Source organism: Cordyceps javanica, chromosome 2 (assembly GCF_051103115.1).
Source record: "Cordyceps javanica chromosome 2, complete sequence".
Lineage (NCBI taxonomy): Eukaryota > Fungi > Ascomycota > Sordariomycetes > Hypocreales > Cordycipitaceae > Cordyceps > Cordyceps javanica.
The window spans coordinates 3,291,956-3,314,168 of NC_139296.1; the positions used below are offsets into that span (position 1 = coordinate 3,291,956).

At 53.5% G+C, this 22,213-nt stretch overlaps 6 protein-coding genes across 6 annotated transcripts; 4 read left to right on the forward strand and 2 right to left on the reverse strand.

Moving 5' to 3' along the window:
* Positions 1-884: 884 nt before the first annotated feature.
* On the reverse strand, positions 885-4,479 carry V2A60_003478 (uncharacterized protein; the record flags this gene model as incomplete). The annotated part of the gene is made up of 2 exons (XM_083254812.1): positions 885-3,976; positions 4,068-4,479. The coding sequence occupies 2 exons, from the start codon at positions 4,477-4,479 to the stop codon at positions 885-887; spliced, it is 3,504 nt and encodes a 1,167-aa protein (XP_083110938.1).
* Positions 4,480-6,577: 2,098 nt separating this feature from the next.
* Positions 6,578-7,481, forward strand: V2A60_003479 (uncharacterized protein; the record flags this gene model as incomplete). The annotated part of the gene is made up of 2 exons (XM_083254813.1): positions 6,578-6,863; positions 6,964-7,481. The coding sequence occupies 2 exons, from the start codon at positions 6,578-6,580 to the stop codon at positions 7,479-7,481; spliced, it is 804 nt and encodes a 267-aa protein (XP_083110939.1).
* A 6,116-nt stretch (positions 7,482-13,597) lies between these two features.
* Positions 13,598-14,609, forward strand: V2A60_003480 (uncharacterized protein; the record flags this gene model as incomplete). The annotated part of the gene is made up of 3 exons (XM_083254814.1): positions 13,598-13,644; positions 13,725-14,255; positions 14,333-14,609. The coding sequence occupies 3 exons, from the start codon at positions 13,598-13,600 to the stop codon at positions 14,607-14,609; spliced, it is 855 nt and encodes a 284-aa protein (XP_083110940.1).
* Positions 14,610-16,357: 1,748 nt separating this feature from the next.
* Positions 16,358-18,390, reverse strand: V2A60_003481 (uncharacterized protein; the record flags this gene model as incomplete). The annotated part of the gene is made up of 2 exons (XM_083254815.1): positions 16,358-18,087; positions 18,150-18,390. 2 exons carry the CDS (start codon positions 18,388-18,390, stop codon positions 16,358-16,360), a joined length of 1,971 nt encoding a protein of 656 aa, XP_083110941.1.
* An 844-nt stretch (positions 18,391-19,234) lies between these two features.
* V2A60_003482 (Smc5-Smc6 complex subunit NSE1) lies at positions 19,235-20,218 on the forward strand (the record flags this gene model as incomplete). The annotated part of the gene is made up of 1 exon (XM_083254816.1): positions 19,235-20,218. The coding sequence occupies one exon, from the start codon at positions 19,235-19,237 to the stop codon at positions 20,216-20,218; it is 984 nt and encodes a 327-aa protein (XP_083110942.1).
* A 655-nt stretch (positions 20,219-20,873) lies between these two features.
* V2A60_003483 (uncharacterized protein) lies at positions 20,874-22,150 on the forward strand (the record flags this gene model as incomplete). The annotated part of the gene is made up of 2 exons (XM_083254817.1): positions 20,874-21,837; positions 21,903-22,150. The coding sequence occupies 2 exons, from the start codon at positions 20,874-20,876 to the stop codon at positions 22,148-22,150; spliced, it is 1,212 nt and encodes a 403-aa protein (XP_083110943.1).
* Between the last annotated feature and the right edge of the window lie 63 nt (positions 22,151-22,213).

Consider the following 22,213-nt stretch of genomic DNA (forward strand, 5'->3'; position numbering starts at 1 on the left):
ATTTCATAAAGAGATAGCGTCGTGTTTGATGATTTCTACTATTTTCACTTCTGTCTACATATTATTTTTTGGGGGGCGTTGGGCCTTTTCACGATACAAGGTCTCGATTTTGGTTGTACTATTTACGTCACTGCAATCACGGTATATACAGAGAGGCAACAGAACAAATCATTCGGAGTTTTGGATCATTTTTTGTTTCTTGGGAGCAGCAACGCCACTGATTATGTATGTGAGCGATTGGGTCTGATTTTGTGTTGGGCGATCGGGAACCCTTCTGTTAATACTAAACAGAGTCTTTGTTCTTTCAAAAGCGCAGCATATAAAGAATTTCAAACAAATTTGATATACAATGCCGTCTAAAGTTTCCGATGTACAGCGGGGGATATTACATTCACCGAATAGCGGGGCAACAGACAGGCCGAAATCCATGCCAAAAATTGAAAGACGTGGCGGGCAATTGCGTACTCAGTACCTAATAAACGTGGCGTCCATGCTGCGTCAGAGCTCAGACACTGAATGGGCACCCACACATTATTACTACTCCCTGAGTTATGGCGTAAGGGGTCATGCACAACTCAGATTCACAAAGAGCACAAATGAGATCGATCAAGTAAAGAATTCAATAAAAGGCTGAATGATGCCAAGTCTATGGACAAGATGCATAGGTTAGCATCAAGGCAGCCAGCCACCCACCGCGTCCGGTTCAGACCCTGAGAGATGCCAACCGTGCGGACGTGAGTGCGAGATGTGAGAAGTGTAATTAAATAGTCGCTCGTCTATCAACGATGCATCAAGAAAGAAAAAAAGAAGCCTCAGCAAGCATACGAGTAATGTAATGTACCAAGTTTCGAACCACTCGAGAGTCCACCCACCCTCTCTCCCTTTCACCATCTAGTCGCGCCCTTGCCTTTGCTGCTGCCTTGGCCAATAGCCAGCGGCGGAAAATCCTGGCTCGACTCGGCAAACGACTCCCGGCCACGCTGGCGACTATGCACTTGCTCTTCCTCCTGCTGTAAGCTAAGGCTGACGGCAAACGCGAGGTCTGCATCAACATCTGCGGAGCTGTGCAGGGGTATCTGCTCACTGCCCGAGGAGGAGCCCACGACGGCCTCGGACGCGCTCTTGGCAACGCAGGGCAGGACGCGTGGGGACAGAGTTGAGGTCGCCGACGAGCTTTGACGACGGCTACCACTTTTCTTTTTGCCGCCCTTGGTCTTGGCCTTGTAGGTGATGGGAAACTCGAATTCGTCTGTGCTGCTCCGCTGGGGAGACTTGCCACGGTCGTTGACGCCTTCAAGTAGCGACAGGCGTATAGCTTGCTGGATCTGCTCCTCATACTCGTCTTCATCGTCGCTGGTCAGGTTCTGCTGCAGCGGACTGGATTCGACGAAGCTGGCCTCGGGCGTCGTTGCGTCTGCTGTGCTGTGGCTTGTTGTCGAAGCCGTGTCTGCGCCACTAGTTTCAGCGGCCGAGTCGCTGGCCCGTCGCATTTCGTCAGCCAAGAAGCTCTCCTCAGAGACCATCTGCATATACTCGAGGGCTTCCTGTTCCGTGAGGTCTCCAAGGGCACCAACACCAAAGCGTTTGCGCAGGCGCGTTTGTTCACGCGCCCGATGCTCAATTTCGTGTCTCAATTCTTCCTCCTCTTCCAGGATATAGCCAGAGACATTGCTGCCGAACCGACGGCCTGCAGCGCGGCCCTGAGCGTCAGGGTGTCGCAGGCGTCTCTTTCTGCCTGGAGCGCTACCCTTGGAGCTGTACGACCAGTAGCGCATAAAGGCGCCAAAAGCTACTACGCCCCGGAGAACTGTAGGGTCAGAGTCCAAAACAATAGCACCCACTGCAGTATAAGTAGCAGAGGTTAGAGTAGGGTTCATAGTCATCATGTAGCGAGGGACACGGCCATTTGACCGAGCATTCAGAGTACGAATCGGCTCCGATGTTGAGGCGAGAGGATCCCAAGCCTGAACGAGACCGTCGCTGCCACCATGGACCAGATACAAGGCTGAAGCTGCAAGGCACGAAATTGACGGGGACTCCGTTTTAATGACGCGGCATGGCTGGACCACCTCTGGTCGGGTCTCTCTGGCATTCCAAACGATAACACTGCCGGAGTCCGTGCCTACCGTGAGAAAGCGGGCTCTACGACCAGGAATTTCCTGAACGTCTCGTTCTCCATCTCTGTGATCGGCTATGAGGCTTTCGTTGGCGGTATGCAGAGGATCCTCCCCGAGAGTGAGGGTAGCGAAAGCCGAATTATCAAGAGCACTGGCTGTAATTACCTGGCTATCGGGTCCTCTCAGCTCGAAAGGGGCAGCTCGCCACTCATCCATAGGGGCAGAAGGGGCCGTTGGTGAGTGGGGCGTCGGTGGCGGCGATCTCGGGGACTGCGGCTCTGGAGTGCTCCGGATGCCAGCCTGCCCAAACAGAGACGGAGGAATGGCTGGCACAGGCTTGGTGGCCCCCGGGGATGCAGGCCGCTGAACCGAGGTTGATCGGCACAATCTAGTGATGCGAGCTGCCTGACCATGCCCGCAGTCAATGACAAATATACCCTCTCCAGCCTCATGGCCATCGTCATTTGCGAAATCAATCTCGAGCCTGCGTTGCATATCCCAGCCAATGCAGACATCAAGGAAATGACCAGGCTGATAGCGCATATACGTCTCAATTTCTCTTGCTTCGGCAGCAATCTGGTTGTCACTCAAGTTCATGACATTGGATGGAGTTCGGGGCGAGTAAGTCCCGCGAATAGCATTGAGGTCTAGCTCATTTGGACGTGCGGCTCTGCGCGTCTGCTCAACCAGGTGCCAATATGCAGAGCGTCCAGCAAGCCATGCATTTACAAGAGCGTTACCTGCTGACTGCTGAGGTGACACAGGTTTGGGGGTTTCGGTGAGATAGAATACCTCTCCGAGCGCGTTCAAGGCCACAGCCCAGACTCTGCGCGACAGTCGACGTCGCACAGTATAGTTGTCATCGACCTTGATGGATACAATAGGCACGCCGGGGCTGAGCACCCAGCGCGCGGTCATGTCACCGTAACTATACCTCGGGCCACTCGGATCAGATCCGAGAGAGTAAGCAGTGAGGACACCAAGAGTCGAGCCAGTCAACATGCCACACATGGCCGAGGTCGTGGCCGGCACCGCAGATGATTTGGCAATCCAAACGCTGCTGATGGCCTCGACGATTTCAGGGATGCGAGGAATATCGGGTCGCGACTCTTCAGCATTTGGCTCAGAGCCGAGATAGCGTCCTGCAATTTCATTGACGCTGCGAAAGTAGGCACGGCCGCCTGGAAAGCCCTCGCCGGCGATAATCCCGTAGAGCTGACTGACATCCATACTGTTGTCTGTAGCTGCGGGGCCGTCGCCGAGGCCGTACGGCTCAAGGCCCGGAGTTGCCTCTTCGATTTGGACTGCAGAGTAGCTGTCTTTGAGGCCCCAGCTTTCGATCTTACCCGTAGTAGGGTCGCTCATGGTGGCTACACCGACGGTGCTGGAGCCTTGGATGGCGCGAGGGGCCTTCCTTCCATTATCAAACACGGCATGGACATTAGTAATGAGCCAAGGGAGCTTCGAGTTGTATGTCAATACAGCACTCGACTTCTTGCCCAGCTGACTGGCGCGCATGGACGAGCCGATAGCACCAGCACTGGTGTTGGGCTTACCCTTGCTCAAACTCCGAATGAGCCTGGTACGAAAGACGTACTCACTTCGCCAGCTAGCGAGCGGCGTCAATCTGCCGAAATAGCGCGTCTCGGATCGCACAATGTCGGAGGCAGGCTCAGACCAAAGGTCGGCGGAGGCCTTGGTAAAGTTGTCGTCGAGGCTTGCATGGCCAGGAAAGTAGCGCAAGAAGGCCAGGCGCCAGATGTGCGGGGTGGTGGCCAGCACATAGAAGCGTTTCGAGACAAGGGCGACGGCACTGTGGGAGTCTGGGTGCAAATGAGACAGGATATTGGTCAGGATCTCTGTATCCAAGCCAAAGGTTAGAATGGAGATGATGATCAAGGCTGGTTCCATTGGAGGGCAGCAATGGGGCTGTAGTAAAGTGCTACTGACCGTTTGGGATGTCTGTCAGGAGAGTCCGTCCGGGTTCTCCGGCGGAGCGCTTGATGACCTTGAAGCCCAGTGCCTGCTTAGGATTCGGCGGGGTCAGCGCGTTTTCGTAGTCGGCAATCCTCTGTCCAGGGGCAGAGGCGAGGGGGTTGCCATGACGAGTGGCTCTGGCATTGCGAAGCCTCAGTCCGCGTAGCTTCTCGTCGAGCTGCTCGGCATCGACGCCGTCACCGGCCGAGTCGCGTCGGCAAGGACGCGACGGGGACGAGCGGCTGCTGGAGGAGGCGGCAGAATGCACTCGGTAGAGACCGACGGATTCACGGTGAACGGGGCCATGTTGGAAGTTGGAAGATGGAGCGGCGGCGTTGTCTGGGGGGTTGCTTGGTTCTAGTGTCGCAAGGGGCTCTCGGGGCATATAGCTAATAGTATGAGACGAGGGAGTAGTTGGACGGCTGTGCACTATTGTCTTTGCACAGTCGGGGCGGCAGAGCGATGGACTCGGCGGCTTGGGGGGTTTGGTAAAGGATGTAGTCTTTTCCGAGATGGAAAAAAGACGCGAGAGATGTGCTAGGCGCAACGGTAGAGAAGGATTTGGTTGATTGTGAGTCACTTGGAGGATGACGATGGAGAAGGAGAGTCTAGAAAACAGGGACGGACTGCAGGTACTGAGAACTATCAGTAGGTACTGGGAGGCAAGTAATTTACTAGTTATATAGCGCGTCCCACTTTGGCAGGTACATGGAGTCGCTATAATAAACCTCCCAGTAAGCCAGGTACCCAGCGTTCATGTTTTTTTTTCTATTATTAGGCGGCTTTTTGTCTGTCTCCTGTTTTTTTTTCCCCAATGGCAACGAACCGACATCATCCATTGAACCTAGCAATGACGCACAACATTCGCTGCCGCACCACCATCGTCTTGCCAAATGCAGACGGCGGGTATTCCCCTCCGCGGACTTGCTAGCGATTCGCCCAGCAGCATGCCCTCCACGACTATCTTGATAGGTCCAGCATGCGTTGCCGAGTCCAGCTTGCACCACCAGGAAGAAAACGGCCCATTCCCGCCTCAGCGGGGCTGCCACCGCGGGCGTGTCGCGACATGCACCAGCCGTTGGTGGAACAAGCATCCGACCCCGCGGCGGGGTGTGCTAGCCATCATCACCAGATGCGACCTCATGATCAACTTACACCCGTCTTCATTTCGTTGCATGTTCTAGGGCTTTGGGGGCTGTCTGTCATCGAGTACGTCTACAGAGCTACGCGGTGTCCCCTACGTGTGTGCTTTCCCCACAGTCCATCGGACTCGCGAGAAACACGGCCGTGGTAAGTCGTGTCAATTCAGGAAACCTTTTAACCGTGTTGTCATTTCTCTTGCAAGATGCGACGTCATCTTTGCTCATCACACAAGCAATGACTCTAGCGCTTTGCAAGTGTGCATCGCATGGGATCGCGGCACATTCGTCAGATGGCTGACGAGCCCGTAAACCTGATGAGTATGCATATGGCTCGCTGTAAGCGTATTTGTTCTGCAATACTGAAAGACCAGGATGTGTCTGAGCTGTCCATCAACTGGCGGCCTTTCAAAGACCTTTGATCGTACCCAAGTATGATAGCTATTCACCCTTCTGCCCACGCGGTTGCCAGCCGACACTTTTGCCGCACAGATACATCATGAATCTTGAGTACATTGGACGTAGCATAGGAAACAAAGATAGGTTTTCTTTCCACGAGATGCAGAGACTGTCAAGGAGCACTGCAAACGCCGTTAGAGACCGCGGCTAAGATCGCTACGATAGACAGGCGGTGCGACGCTGCTCGATACCTACTCTTACTGAGCGTGGTTCAACATAGGTACTTCCTATATCCTAGCCCTGGAAACTTCTTGGAGATCCTTTAGTGTCCCAACCGACCAACAAATGTTCCTGTAGAGTTGCGCCAATGTAAGATCGCTCATTGTCAGTGCTACGAAGCGCCCTTCTCTTCCTGTCCGGCTTCCAGCTTGCCGAAACGCTGCGGATGACGCTTACTCTCGGGACCGACAGAGCCCTCCACACGAGTGCCGTATTTACGATGGCGGCCATCACTCAATCCTCGATGCCATGCCACTTCTTGCAGCCCTGCGTCTTCCTCCTATAGCCGACGGCGCTATCAAGTGTCGGCCTTTAGCTTGCGGCGCGGTGATAGCGCACGCTAACTCCACAAGTTGGCGACGACGGTGGCAGTCTAACAGCAACCGCAGCTCGGCTTGTCAGATTGTCAAGCCAAAATCATCATTTTCGAGCAAGATGATTTCTGCTTCCAGTCTCAGTACTTCCCATCCCGAGTCGGCTCCGCTCGCACAGCCGCTGTCTCGGAGTGTTTGCTCGTTCGTTCAGCAGCGAACAAGTATATAAGATGGCTGCCTCTCAGCAACAGGGTACGGGAATAAAAGAAGGTCTATCAGTCCAATAGATCACGGCGAAAGAAAAAAATTCACTCAAATACGCTGTTCCTATTTCTTTTCATCATAACTAAAGATGACTGGCGTCAAAACTGTTGTCATTACCGGCGCGACACGAGGCATTGGCTACGAGACAGCCAGGGCCTTTCTGGAGTCTCCTAATCCGTACCACATCTTTCTCGGCGCTCGATCCCTTGTCAGCGGCAAGCAAGCCGTTGAACAGCTGAGATCGGAATGCTCATCAGCTGTCAACAGCGTCGAGGTGCTGCTGATTGATGTGGAATCAGATCAGTCCATCGAGGAGGCCGTCGAAACGGTCAAGACCAGCCGAGGCATCGTCGACATTCTCATCAACAATGCGGGTATGCAAAACTCCTCCGACGCCCGTGTCTCCTCCTACCCTCTCTCCTGACAGCACCCGAGCTCGTTTCCTGCCATCTGACACTAGCAATGACTATACAGGTGCGGCCTTTGACTGGGACGCCGCAGACGGCAAGACCTCGCTGCGCGCCTCCTTCACCCGCGCCTACGACATCAACGTGTCCGGCGCGCACGTCGTGACCTGGCACTTTGCGCCGCTGCTCCTGGCCGCCGCCGCGCCGCGCATCCTCTTCCTCGCCGGGCTGTCGCACCTGACGCTGGCGGCCGCGCAGGACATGTTCCCGTCCGGGCCCGTCGCGGCGGGCTGGCCCAAGACGGTCGCCTTCGAGACGGTCGGCTACCGCTGCTCCAAGACGGCGCTGAGCATGCTCATGCTCGACTGGCGCTGGAAGCTCCGCGAGGACGGCGTCAAGGTCTTCAGCGTCAGCCCGGGCTTCTGCGTCACGGGGCTCGGCAACCACGGCGAGGACGCCATGCGCGCCATGGGCGCCGCCCGTACGGCGCGCCAGGGCGCGGCGACCATTCTCAGCGTCGCCGAGGGGCGCAGGGACCACGATATCGGTCAGATTATTGACGAGGAGGGCATCGTTCCGTGGTAGATTTGGAAGAATAAAAAAAAAAGGGGGGGGGGACGGGACGCGCCATCGCGGGACGTGTCTGACTTGCTCACCGGCGTGCAGAAGTGGCTAGCATACCTGAAGCATCGCGAATAGGCAACAAGTCTCTCCTCTACATGGCTCAATGTATGAGATGGTTCCTAAGTAGTGTGTAAAGTACGGAAAGATGCCTCGTCAGGCTATTTTCAATTTCGTTTTGGTCAATTGATGACAATTCGGTTGCTGGCTCTTGTGAATACCGATGCGTTGTCCAAAGCTGGAAGATTCTTAGTGTTCGTACTGTAGTTTCGTGGTCTCCTGGTAGCTCTCCATGGCAATCAAATGTGAGCGTTATTCCAGCCATTTTCTCCCAAGGTAACTCATGACACCACAGGAAGTGGGTGAATATTTCTGTGCCTAAGCTTGTCTTCGATGCCAGGTGTCGCTCAGAACTCATAAATTACAGCAAATACGAAGCAAAGGGTTTCTTCGCACACCGCATGCAAGCGCTTTTTTTTTTTTTTTTTTTTTTTTCATATGTAGACTTATTTCGACCTCTTCGGACTGCGCCCTCGAATTGGCGGCATGCACACTCACCGAGTCCGGAATAATCCCCCCCCGCCGGAGACTCTCCGTTGATCATGGCTCTCCGTCACCTCTTCCCACAGCACCCACCGCGGGCGCAGCCAGCCATGCGTACACCCCCCTCCTCGTGGCTTCCTTGCATCAGGTCATAAGTACTCTTGTGTCCCGGCAGCTTGGGCAGCAAAGTCACACTAAGATGCGGGGTGGTGGGCTGACGAGTCGCAGCAGAACGGCAAGCCCTGACTGGTGCAGCAGTAAGCGAGAAATGCAGCCTGGAAATCAAAGAGAGTGGTCTGAGAAGCAAGGAATATAAAAATGAAATGTCGTCACCCTGCGTTCTGAAATACTGCAAAGAGCCCTCGAATATGTGACGGTCCCATGTCATGACTACGGCGCTGGACGGGGACGGCCCGCAGCGGCTACGACGTGCTGTTTCGGGACTCTCTCAACAGGGCTTTTTGTTAAATGATGAATAAGATACTTATGCCTCGGTTCCAGAGTGACGGGACAGCACCATCCATATTAGTGAGTAGTCACAGACTCCCTTGCTCGTGGACGGGCAACTGGTCACAGGAAGCTTGGTCCGCGATGGGCTTGCAGAGCTAATAACCCATCATAGCGGCGGAAACTAGTTGCTGCAATGCAAAGCACAAGCCCGGTCGCCTTTTTTTGTCTTTATTTCCTTTTTTTCTTTCCTTTTTTTCGTTTTCTGTTGCTGAGTAGTTACGCGAACTAACTGGAGGTAGTAATAATACACCGCTCAGATTGAGCACCATGTGGAATATCAGACCCGACCCGGTGGCATGGACAAGGGTCCTTCGAGCCGACCAAAAAAAAAAGCAAACCTGGTACTGCGTAGTCCGTACTGGTACTGAGCAGGAGTTGCCGGTCCAAAAAAGCGCAGAACAATAAAGGGGGGCTTGCAGTATCATGACAGCTGTGGATACGCCAGCGTGGCATCGGACCAGTTGTTCGGGAGGGGACACCGGGATGCTGTGCAGGGTCGAATAAAACGCTGCGTACGGAGTATTGTCATGGATTTCGTATCTCAGTGTCTGCTTACCAGTACTCATGAATCACAGAGGTCCGTCTCTGCATATTGTTGATTCCTTCGTCTTTACACGGGAATAGCATATACCTGGTCAAAATGTAGGCATTAGACGTTTCTCTACTTCTCTTGTCCATTTTCAGAAGCTACTAAGTAGATCGTGGCATCCAGACAGATATTGCATCTCTGGTCATCTCCCGGTGCTTCTCGGGTGGGCAGGGTGGTCCTATAACAGACATCCATCTGCAAGCCACTCGAGCCAGGTCCTTGGTTGATGAGCGATAGTTGCTTGGCTCGGTATTTCTTTGACAGGAAAGCCTTGTGTCGATCCTTGGTCTTGTGTTCTTCCTAACACGACGGTTGCCGCTCGTGGCTTGCAGCATGGCCCGTTTTCGCAGACTTCGCCTGGTGTACTCCGTCATGTCCGCCTTGTCCGCACTGGGTGGTTGCATAAGTACTTGTTTGCCAGTCAGCAGTGCAGTCAGTACATGGGCGCAGGGCCGTGTGAGAGAGTAAGTAACTGCGGCCAAAATGTATATATATCAAGTGAGACACAGTGCAGCAGCTACGAACAACCAGAGCCAGGGTGCTTGTAGAGTTGCCTCTGAGGTGCACCATATATGAAGGCCAAGCCCGTCCATCCCCCCCCCCCTTTTTCCCCTGTTTCGGAGAGGCCAGCAGCAACAACGGCGTATACAATACTTAATCCGTAGTTTTCTACTTAGAAGCCCTCACTACGAGAGGTACTGGAGAAAAAGTGTGCAAGACACAGCGCTCAAAGTAGCCTTCAGACGGCCACACAAATTCCACAGTATAGGTACTTACTGCTATAGGGTCTACTGGCGGGAAGCACAGCATTTGCAGATTGGACACGTCAATCGCTCTCTCTGGTGTTCACTTGCGACTGCGGTATATGACTGGGCCATGTGTGTTGAATGAAGCGTAAGTAGATCTCGGCAAGCAAGCTACTTACCATTCGCTGCTGTTGTTGAGTACCCAAACTGCCTGTCAAGACTCTGGGTCACCACGGCTGGCAGTCAGTACTCAGTATGCAAGTGTGCGTAACACCTTGTTACGAGACAGGCCAACAGGGGCGCATGGGCCGCGCAACCCGAAAAATCGGAAACAAGATGGCCTGTTTAGCCAGCATTTTCAACGGTCAGTCTGAGATGACGATGAGCGGACGGCAAAACGAGAAACAAGAGGCCCTATCCGCTCGTGAGCCTGAGAGGGGGCGTGTGGTAGTGGCGGTGGTGGCGGCTGTAGCGGCAGGTTGATAATGCTAGATAATGATGCCACTAGGTTACCCCCCCCCCCCCCCCCTTACCAGTATTCGCTTTCTGGAGCCTTGTCGACCGTAACGTTAAGGGTACGCATTAGACAAAGTGTACCAGTACATAACGTGTTCCAGTATGTACGTGGGCTGGTACGCGTGCTTCATTGTTTGCTCCTGCAGCTTGATGTCACTTTGAATGCTGCTGCTAAAGAATACTTATCCACTGAACAATTTGGGCAGGCCGCCACAGAGGAGCGTACGCGGCTTCGCTGCTTGGCAGCGAGGAAGTTGGTTGGGTAACAGGGGCTTGTGAGCGGCCAGGTTACTCAGTAGGTGGGTGGCTAGGTACTCTGTAGATGGGGTCCCTGTCGTGACCCTTGGGCTCTGGCAACAATCTGCGGAGTTGAATTGCGTGCCTGGCAGTCTGGCAATCTGGTTACCCGCCAGCCTTACTCCATACTGAGTAGGATTTACTGTCGACGGTCTCAAGGAGACCGAGCAGTAAATGTGTGGCGAGGCTTTCTTAGAGATGGCGCTGACATCACCAACGTGGGCTAGCGAGGGTCAGCAACTGTTAGACAGTGCTCAGAAGCGATATCAGCCGCTTGAGGGGTATGTACTGGCCAGAGAGCGGGCTTGATCGAAGGCCGTTATGTCTATCCGTACTGCATGGTGTTTTCGAGGGCGCTACCTGATGCTCGGGTCACAGGGCGTCGTGGGGGTTGGCATTCCACTGGCGTGTCCACCTGTCTTTGACGGCGAGACCTGGCTAGTACTTAGTTATAGGCCTGACTCAGCTTGACAATTGACAGCTTGAAAGCTAACTTGCTTGACAGGCAGGCAAGACAAATTGACAGCCAAGACAGGTCGACAGGCCTCATTCTGACATGGTGTGATAGGTGAAATTTGTCTTGGTTTTTACTTAGTTTGTAGGCTCCCCCCCCCCCCCCCCGGACAGCGACGATAACCGGGGAAATGCCTGCTTCGGAAATTGAGAAAAGGGGAGCGGAGCATATGGGAGAAAGCTTTCTACTTACTACTGAGTACCAGTAAGTAAGTAACGAGTACGGAGTAGTCAGGTTGTTTCTTTTTTCATCTGCTGAGGCATTGACTTGGGCACATGCAGCGCCAGGGTCAACCCGACGCTGTGGTCCAGCCGCTCGGACGAGAAGATGTACGTACAAGTACATGCAGGATTGTGGCGACGAACTGCAGCTATAAGTACCAGGAGTATGATCGAGATGGTGGGCCAGACTGGAGCGCGGCGGTGGAGGAGACATGTTTCCCACCGCGGCGCGAGCTGGCACTCGTCACCCTGTACTGGTTGTCCCCGGAGCACCGAACAATTCAAAAGAGGCACGACAGGCTGCCCGTGCTTGCTTGCTGCATGCCTCCGCTGCCAGGCTGCAGCTGACAGACGGGGGCGTCAGTCTACGGGCGAGGGTCGAGCTGGGACGACAGGGAAAGGGCCGAGTGGTACGGCTACCAGTAATATGTACTGTGTGCTGCCGCCTGGTCTTGGATAAGCACAGAAGTACTTGGAGGAGCGGCCCGGTGGGCAGGCGATGGATACTGACTGGCTGGCCAGTGAGGAGTGCAGAGAGAATGAGACGAGGCGTTTGCGGACCGACCCAGGAGCCTGGAAACGGGCTGGACGCTGGAGGATGGTGGGGGGTTGATGGTGGTGGGTGGCATGGTGGAAGATGGTGGATGGTGGATGGATGGTAGATGGATGGAGGGGGGCCGTGGATGGTGGATGGTGAATGGGCGGATGGTGAATGGGTGGTGATGAATGTGGGAGCGAGGACAAGGTGGCAAGTGACAAGGGAAGTGGGGGGAGCCTAGCCCAACTAATAGCCTCATAAATCCCATGCAAATATTACCTCTCACTTGGTTTCTGTCTGTTCCTACTCAGTACGCAAGTGCCTGACCATCTGTCATTTATAACATCTAATCCGTATTTCGTATTTCGTATTTATTAGTTAATATATATGGATTAATTCATGCCGAACCTACTGGTAGATACGTACCTTGATCAGTCCCGCTATGTACATACTTATGGTTGACGGGTCGTCTCATCTACTGATACTTTATTGGTAGTCCTGACTCGTTGCCCACCACCTCTACCGGTACTGTGGTACCAGTATCCAGCCTGTGCTTGCCGCCATTCTCTCATTTTGTTTTTAACCTTGTCGGAACCTCTTTTCTAAAAATCGCTACTCCGTAGAATACCGGCTTGAGATCTTCAAGATGCGGCTGTCCTTGATACTGGTCTACCACGAGCATGTACTTTGCAGACACCCTCGTTAACCTCCGTCGACCATGGCCTCCTACCAACCATCGCCATCACCATCACCATCCTAATCGGCCGCTTTCCCGTCCCTCGCCGCATCTTGCATTCAAGTAAATTGTTTTTCAAATTGTTTTAATCTTTTTATTGCAACCCACACTCCCTTGGCCTTGTGCTCCTTATTACTCCTCACACCCTCGTCAGCTCTCCTCTCCTCCCACACACTCCCACCCCTTGTCACGCAACCCGCCACTGCCCATCCATCATCCCTACCTGCATCACAGATCAGTCTACTAGGTCGTCAACTAGTTGCTAGTCTACTACGGATACATGCCTTGACTGCCAAATCCAGGTAGTTTTTTTGCTTCCTCCACCGATAACCGACACCTTTTGTTTTAGTGCCAGAGCAGCCTCTCGCGCCCCCCTCCCCTCCCCTCCAAGGCATTGCTTCTTCCGCGTTTTCCATTTATCAACTCCCCACTACCCACCCACCGGCGACCTCTTGCCTTTTGTCTCGCCTCATGCTTCTTTCCCCCTCTCTTACATCCATTCGCGTTCTTGACCCGATACGGAAGCAAGTCTTTGGCCACAATCACATCCAACCGACTCACCTTGCACTCATTCACTCCCTCGCTCACCCTCACTCACTCAGACCGTGCTACACACCTTGCATACTACATCGCCCCAAGTACAACACGGAACCTCAGCAACCCGTCGCTATTGTCCCGCGCCGAAATCAGCCTACTGATGAAAAAGCCTCGGGTTTCTAGCCATCAACTTGGAACCTTCGCATCTGCCTGCCTCATACTTTCCTTCACGCCCGTTCGAGTTGGGTCTCTGGCATATCTCATCGCCACGCTCCCAGACCGAGGTTGTCCAACTAAAGTACTCTTTTCATAAACAATATTACTCACGGCACCATGAAACCCTCATCAAAGGGCTCCTCGAAGCCTTCTAACTCCTCAAGGTTAGTCTAGCACCCCGCTTGTTCATCCAAGGTCCTACACGTCCATCTTCAGCTAGCAACTCTCACTGACACGATCCCAGCCGTGACACCAAGGGTCCCATCTTCACAGTCCCCAAGTCAGAAATCGTTGAGCAGCGCGGTCAAGTCATCTCCACGCGCCTCGGTATACCGGTTCAGACTTGGGAGATGAGAACCACGCAACCAGATGAGACGGTACTTCGCCAAGACAAACCACTCCGTCTCCGTATCCGTTGGTACTGTCACCGTTGCAACGGTGAGATGACCTCACAAGGATGCTGCTCCAACTGTGCCCATGCCCGCTGCAGAATATGCACTCGTCTACTTGGAGATCAAGATGTCGATGACGATGTGATTGGCATGAGACCAGCCCATCACCGCCACCAGGCAAACGATGAGGGTTACATTGCCCCCGATGCCGGCGCTATCCGCCAAAGGCGCAGCAACACTGGTGGTCCAGATCTGGTTCTCAAAAAGGCTCGTTACCGAGTGAGGCGAACTTGCCATGTCTGCCAAGCCGATTTTGCCCAGCTCAGCCAGACGAAGTGCGACAAGTGCGAGCATGTTCGCTGTACAGACTGCCCTCGGGATCCGTGAGTCCTCCAACGCTTCTACTTGCTAATAATTCATGCCGAACTTTCGAATGTTTTGAGAGCTGACAAATATGCAGGCCGAAACTTAGCAAGTATCCGTTCGGCTACCCTGGTGACGTATTTGGCCCCAACAGTATCCCCTACTACGAATGCGTCAAGTGTTGGGCTTTATTTCCCCCTCATACGGACAACGGCACGCCATGCAGGCGGTGTGGTGAAGAGAAGTCCGACAGATCACCCAGGGCCCAACCACGTGCTATCGACCCAGACTACGATCCAACCTTTTTGATGAAACTCGAGGCGAAGCTGGACGAGCTTCAAGCACAGTGTGATGATCCCTTTCTAGATCAGTAGCATTGAACCGCCTGGCACCGGGGGGGGGGCAGTATTGCAAAATCGTGAACCACCATCCAAACGATATTCCCGCCCCCTTGGAACTGTGCGCTAGAGAATTTTTCTCCCTTGTCATTTCATATTTCGGACACGCTTCCGTGTCCTATCACGATTCATGGGTGCGACGATCAGCTGTTTTTTTAATTGTCCCCAGACGGAGCATGCGCCACATAATTTGGACATGAAGGCCGTCTGTTGAACGTTTTTTTTACTTTTCACAAAGAGAAAAGAGAAAGGAAAAACAATTCTCTTCATTTTCTAGACACTTTTTTCGGCATCGGTACACGATCTGTTACTGTCAATGTCCAATATGAGCAGTTGGGAGTTACGGAAAGGGCATTCATGCATAACATTTTTAGAGCGGATGGAGCATATGAGCAAATCTGCAGTATATACATCTTTGCATAGACGCATTATTGATGCATGCATCATCTTGGTCCATTCTACTACTCTGTCTCATTAAAGAAAGGATCTGAAAAAAGCTAGAGGCCATTTCTTCTGCGCATGTGCCTTGAGTCTCGTCGCAAAACGAGACCGGAGAAGACGCTCCCAGGGAGGGGGTGTGCGAAACTCTGCGGAACACGACCACTCGGACAAGAACCCCGCACAAAATAATGAAAATAAAGAGAGAGAGGGCGGGAAGAGGAGAAATCGCGATAGTAGGTCTCAAAGTGAGCAAAAATGCGGCAGCACATATTCATTGCTTCGTGTGCTGGCAAGAGAAGCAGGGAGTGGAGGGAAGAAATCCAAGCGCATGCATCTGGGTAGCTGGGCAGGGTTTCTTCCCTTGCTCAGCCCGGGACGCCTTGGTTCGACAGGATGTCGGTACCACGCAAATGGTAGAATGTTTGAATGGCTCCGGGTACGCATATCCGCGGGGGAGAGGGGGGAGGGGGGGGGGTCAAAAGAATCAGGAAGTTGGGGATGTGACAGAACTCTGCCGTCGTCCGAATCACGTCTCTCGGAGGCTCGTCCGGGCGAGGCGTTTTCGGGGCGCCACGCCACGTGTATGTATCTGTGTCGGAATCCCCGTCTGCTCCCTCTCTCTCTCTCTTCATTTCTTAGACTGTCCAACCCCCCCTTGCAAGTGCATCGAATGGTGCACCTGTCTTGTGCGTTGACGCTGGGCAGCTCCGGGCCGCATTGCATGGGCCAGAAAAGGAAGAAGCCAATCGAAAGCTGTACCCCTCTGCTGGTAATGAATGATGGATAGATACCATGCCGCCCTCTTTTCTGTTCTCTCATGCATCCGCCCGGGCGGTCCTGCCACCCCTCAGCGCCCTCACTGTCTCCCCTTCTTGGTGGCGCACCAAAACATTGAGCTTGCTCCGAAATTAAACGGCTGGCTTGGCCATTCTTCTGCCGTCTGCCAGCATATGTACGCGATGCATCATTTTTTTTTCGGGGGGCCGACCTTCTCTTCCGGGATGGCACCACTCTCACACAGCTTCTCTCCCTGCACTCGATCTCATGGCCATCTGTCATCTTGTTCACCAATTGCCAGCATGTCCGTTAATACTACTCAGTAATAGTAAAACTCTAGTCGTTTAGTTCTTTTTTCCCTCACAGCGAGAAAAGAGACCACAAGGTCCCTTGCTTACATCTAATAGTACAGTCTGTTGCTTCCCTATTTCCAGCAGCCTTGCAGATGAACGAATGCTTGGAGCAGCACCGCTTGTCCCCCTGCATTGGCTTCCTCATTAGCATACCTATGCTCGCCGTACATCTTCTCGCACAAACGGCTCGAGATTCAGCCTGACACCTGCAGGTACACTCGTCCCCAGCGTGTCCAATCTGTTGAGCTGTCGACCTAGGTAGCGTCCCACGCCGTCCATTCGGCTGTTCAGATAGGGGTGCTGATCTTCAATCTGTCTTCGCGCCACAGCGGCTTCAAACGCAGATGGGTTGAGAATGGGCATCACCCGGTGCGTCGGGTACAAACGACCACGAATAGATTTTTCCTTCAGCCGGACGCCATCGCTCACGATGACCCAACCGTAAAAGGCCCCAGGTTGCACCTGGCTCCTCCAATGTGACTCATCACGCAGAGCAACGGGCAGTTGCTCCATGGGAACAAGCGTCGAGGGGTCTGCTCCCGGATCGGCACGCTGATAGATAGTCCCACGGAAGAAGACTGCTCCGGGAAAGTCGCCAGAGGTGTAAATGAATCGTAGTCCCATCACAGCCAAGTCTTCGGATACAACGCTGAGCTCCGCCGGCAGATTTCGTACTCTCAAACAGTCGCCCACTTCAATCCGCTCGGCGCCCAGGAAACATCCATAATATGTGACTGTTTTAGCGTGTACGTTTTCCGACATGGCTGACCACAGCGAGTTGGACCAGTCCACTTTAGACGCAGCCATCTTGGATGCGTCAAGCAGAAGCAAATCTCGCTTAGACGGATCCGCTCCAAACTCGCGAAACTTATCTGCCCACGGTATCTCGTCGAATATTTTGTCATTCAGTTCTTGAATCGCTACTGGGGGCACACTGAATGCTTGGAAAGGTCGCATATCCTTGTCGTGCTTGGCCACATTCTGTTGCGGGATGAGAGCACTGCCTAAAGGTAGCAACTCGTGAACCCCGGGCTGCTGTGAATTTTGTGCTGCGATGATACCCAGACGCCATGTGTTGCCATTTTGGAACCACACCTGTTCTCCCACACGGAATATGAGGGGCGATTGTACCGACCACCCCACATTGCGCTGTTGCTGTGTCTGCTGCTGTGTCTGCTGCTGTACCTGTTGCTGTGCATGTTGCTGTGCCTGTTGTTGCGCCTGTTGTTGTGCCTGTTGTTGTGCCTGTTGTTGTGCCTGTTGTTGTGCCTGTTTCTGTGCCTGTTGTTGTGCCTGTTGTTGTGCCTGTTGTTGTGCCTGTTTCTGTGCCTGTTGTTGTGCCTGTTGCTGGGCCTGTTGCTGGGCCTGTTGCTGTGCAAGCTTGTGTGCCTGCTGCTGGCTTGCCAGATGTGCTTGTTGCTGTGCCTGTTGGTCGGCTTGCTGATGCTTCAGTTGCCCTTGGCCCGCTACTGCTTGGGCTTGGACTTGGGCGACAGTTTCCGTGCCCGGTTTGAACTGTGTTGGCTGCGGCTTTGGCACAGATTCGGTTGATCGAAGTGGTGGTTGCCCGGGAATCGTCGGCAATGGCACTGGCGTAACTTTCTGGTGAACCTTTTCCGGCTTCGCTGGCGGCATCGTCGGTGTAATGATAGATGTCTCTTCCATAGATGCGGCAAGCTTTGCCATGTTGGGTGAGTTGCAGTGAACACAGCAGCAATCTTTGTACTCCTTTGATGAGGAGAGAAGCCATATCAGATGCACCGCGAATTCTTGAGGGGTCTTGAAGAGCTTCGATTTGACAGGGTATCCAGAGACCCAGATATGCTTTGACTTTTCATAAGGCCAGTAGCCCCGAGGAAACTCTACAAGCCATGAATTCCCTTCTAATTGGTTTGTTAATATTTCTCTGTTATGTGTGGCACATTCCGTCTTCCCGTTGGCTTACCATCGGGATTCGGTGACAGCTCCATCTTTAGGAGAATTCCGAGCTTCACTTTCCATTCGATATAACGAGGGTCGTCATCGGTCAGCCGTATCATTTGTGGCTTCGCTCTAGGCGTCTTGTCTGTTGCCTCCTTGACAGGTTTCTTTGGTGGAGGTGCCGTGACCGGCCAATAACCCAAGCCCGTATCCGCGCCATCACTTCGCGCAACGCGCACGATGTCGAATTCTTTTTGGTCTGTCATGCTCTGCTTCTATCGGTAGGCTGCATGCGCGTCTGAGTAATTCCAACGTCTTTGGCTTCACGACACTGCTTTAGGTCGGGGGCCGTCCTCACTTCGGCCAGAGACAAAAGCTCCCCAGAAGAAAAGTGAGTGATCAGAATCCTATCCCAGTCAATTCAATTTTACTGGTCTACGCGCCCAGAGTGATATATGCGCCACAGAATGCTGCCCCTCTAGGTCGTGTTTATGAGATGAGCTGTGCTTGGTTGCTTGAGGATACGACGTTCTAAAGCTCGGCGACGAGTTATGCACCAATAATGCTGAGTCAGCATTCGACGACGGATTACCCTGTAGATGCGTCAACTTTTCATGTGCTCCCCCAGCGGGAGATGTTATACTATAAATCAGTGGAGTTTGACTCTGGCTGGGATCCTAATGTGCTTTGTACCGGGTTTCGCGTCGGAAATATTTCGTTAGCTGTGTTTTATTGTTGCTCACCGAGCTGTTTGGCTATAAGTTACATGCGGGAGATTGATCGTCTTCTGGTGGATCTGTGCGGCAAGAAATAGTGACAAAGCCTGGGTGTTCAAATCAAAAAAGAAGAAGAAGGGAAAAAAAAAAAAGGATAGAAAAGAAAAGATTTCAGCAGATCATACAGTACATAGTGAGAATTAGATCCAGAATGGCAATCTCGCCGGCACGGCCATGGTGACAGTGTTGATAGTTGGCTGCGGAAACACCACACGCACCGCCACAACCACTCTAACGCGTACAGAGGACGCGCCAAGCTGCCCCTCCATTCTGTACATGTACAGTCGCACAGTTTTTTTCATTGGCAACAGCAGGAACGACACAATTCGGCACAATGGACGTCGGTAGCGAAACACAGTACAACAATACCAATAGGGCCTTTCTGCAGGCCATGATTGCGAGAAGTTCCATGACCTACCGTGAATCGCGCCCTATTATCGCCGCGATCCTCAACGCCGAAAATGATGGTGACCAAGTACGTTCAGAACAAGTCACCGAACAAGTGTTCGACACGTTCATGGGCACAGCCAGGGAATCCGCATCTCTATTTGACTACGAAATACGAAGAACGCAGCACCAAATCACCAAAGAACGCGTCTATGCATTTGTCAATACTGCCTCTGATCCCCAGACGCAACTTGCGACAACGTTCAGCCATGATGAGCTCGCGTTTGTTAAGCGAGCCCTGGAAGCCATGTTTGATAAATACAACACGCCACGAATGGAAGTCATTGCCCTCACCGACATGCAAGCTGTCAAGCTCGCGAGACCGAATCGCCGTGAGAGCGCTGTCAACCGAAGCGAAGACGAGCCAACACAGTCACAAGCGACCTCTGACAAGGGTCTGAAGCACAGTGAAGTAGAAACAATGCTCGGCAATCTTGTTGGCGGCGGATGGTTCGAAAAGAGCAGAGAGGGATTCTATTCACTCACGCCGCGCGCGCTGCTCGAGTTGCGTCCATGGCTGGTAGGCACATTCAACGACCCGGATGCGGAGGGCGGAGAATGGCAGCGAATCAAATTCTGCGAAGCCTGTAAAGACATTGTGACGGTGGGGGTGCGGTGCACAGATCCCAACTGCATCGTACGAATTCACGACATCTGCGAGGAAGCCTTTTGGCGGACGAGACGAAACAAGACATGCCCCAGATGTTCAAGACAGTGGACGGGAAACCTGTACGTGGGCGAGCGTGCGGTAACATCTACACAGGCATACCAGAGAGGCCGTCGTCAAAGCGGCGGTAGAAGAGGTAATCTGGCGGACGAAGTAGTGCTGCAAGCCGTGGCTGAGTATGAGACGGAAGACCAGGACCAATGAAGCTATGAAAGGAGCAGCTCATGCGCCAAAGTAACTTCGATATCCATATACCATATGTAGATAGTGATACCCCGCGTAAAGTTTGATTATTACGGACCAGATTCATTCATTAAGGTAGATGCCATGGCTTTCTTGCTTCGTGCGTACATACAATGAAATTCCGTAGCCCGACGGTGATTTCTGGGTGGCTGGGCGAGGCTTGTCGAGCTGAGGCGAGCGTAGCTACCTGGCTGAAGACGTCGTCTTGCTGAGACAGGGACAGCTGCGATACACTAGCTATTTCCTTTTCTTCTTCTTCGGATGCAGTTACTCAACAAACTGCGAGGGAGCTATCACTAGTAGCCTTTCTTGGCATCCTGTTTGGGAAACTGGACTGACTGGTTGACTGACTGGGTACGATCACAAGCTTGTGGAGTTCAGCGGGAATGGTGGCTCATGACGTCGCATCCTTTGTTGGTGGCGGTGTCAGGGCGGCCTCTTTCCCAACAGGGCGCTAATACGAAATTCGAGCTCTAGCCCCGTACATTAACTAACCCACGTCACGGTGATCGAATTGTCTTTTTACTCAGGCAAACCTATTGCATTGCTAAGAAACACACCGAAGTATCCCCCAAAACCAGTGCGCTGAAACGCCGTTGGGCCTGCGCCAACCACGATGCTCGAATACTTTACGTACAAGAAGGTCAAGAAGCACAACGCCGAGAAGAAAGCCAAGCAAGAAGCAAAAGCTTCAGCGGACGATTTTACGACGGCCGATGACATCGACCACAGAACGGCAAAGCTGCTCAAGGGCAAGGAGCGCGACGACGGTAGCGGCAAAGTGGACGTCGTGCTCCACGAAGACGATGAGCGCTTCATCGAAGATCTCCTAGCTGAGCACGATGGCCCCGCCCCGCCACTGCCGCCTCGGGTCAACGTTGCCGATATCGACTGGCCCTCCGATAACGAAGCTGCGGTGACGGCCGAGGCGGCCAAGACGAGCGAGGCCGCGGCCAAGGAGCAGCCCAAGGCGGACAAGAAGCCGAACCGCCTCTCGCTCCTCTTCTCGCGCCACAAAAAGGCCGAGGAGGGCCTCAAGCCCGAAGACGCCAACCTGACCGTCGCAGAGGCTGAGCGCGAGAAGAAGGACCTCGGCAACGTGCTCGACCGCCTCAACCTCACGGCCAAGAACAACAAGATTGTGCCCGGGAGCGGCGGCGGCGACTCGGCCGCGCTCCTTGCCAAGTTCACGCAGGTCTTCAAGGACCTCGTCAACGGCGTGCCCACCGCGGTCGACGACCTGACGCACCTCATCGAGGACCGCGACGGCACCATCGCCAAGGGCTTCGACAAGCTGCCCTCATCGCTGAAGAAGCTTGTCACCCAGCTGCCCGACAAGGTGACGGCCACCCTGGGACCCGAGATCCTCGCCGCTGCCGCCAAGAGCCAGGGCATCACAGCCAGCACGGACGACGGCCTCAAAGGCACCGCCAAGAAGATCTTCCTGCCCCAAAATATCACTGAGCTGGTCACCAAGCCCGGCGCCGTGGTGGCCATGCTGCGCGCCATTGTCGAGGCTCTCAAGACGCGCTGGCCGGCCTTTATCGGCATGAATGTTCTCTGGAGCGTCGCGCTGTCCCGTAAGTGTTTGCCTGCTATCGTTTCATCCATCAAAATTCCCGCCCTGCTAACAGTCGGCGAATAGTACTGCTGTTTGTGCTATGGTACTGCTACAAGCGCGGTCGCGAAACCCGCCTGGAGCGTGAAAAGACGGAGATGACGACCGATGATGCGATCGATGACAGTCACCGCTTCGAAGAGCTTTCAGACGACCCCATGCTGCCCGCACCATCCCGTGCAGAGATAACGGCCCCGGAAGAGACAACAGCGGCCTCGTCTAGCCGGGAGCTGACTGAAGGAGAAGCAGTGGCAACTTCTAGCAAGGCAAGATAACTTGTCCTTAGACCGACCTTGATGATTTGTTTATGACGCTTGATGAATTGAAATAACTAATGC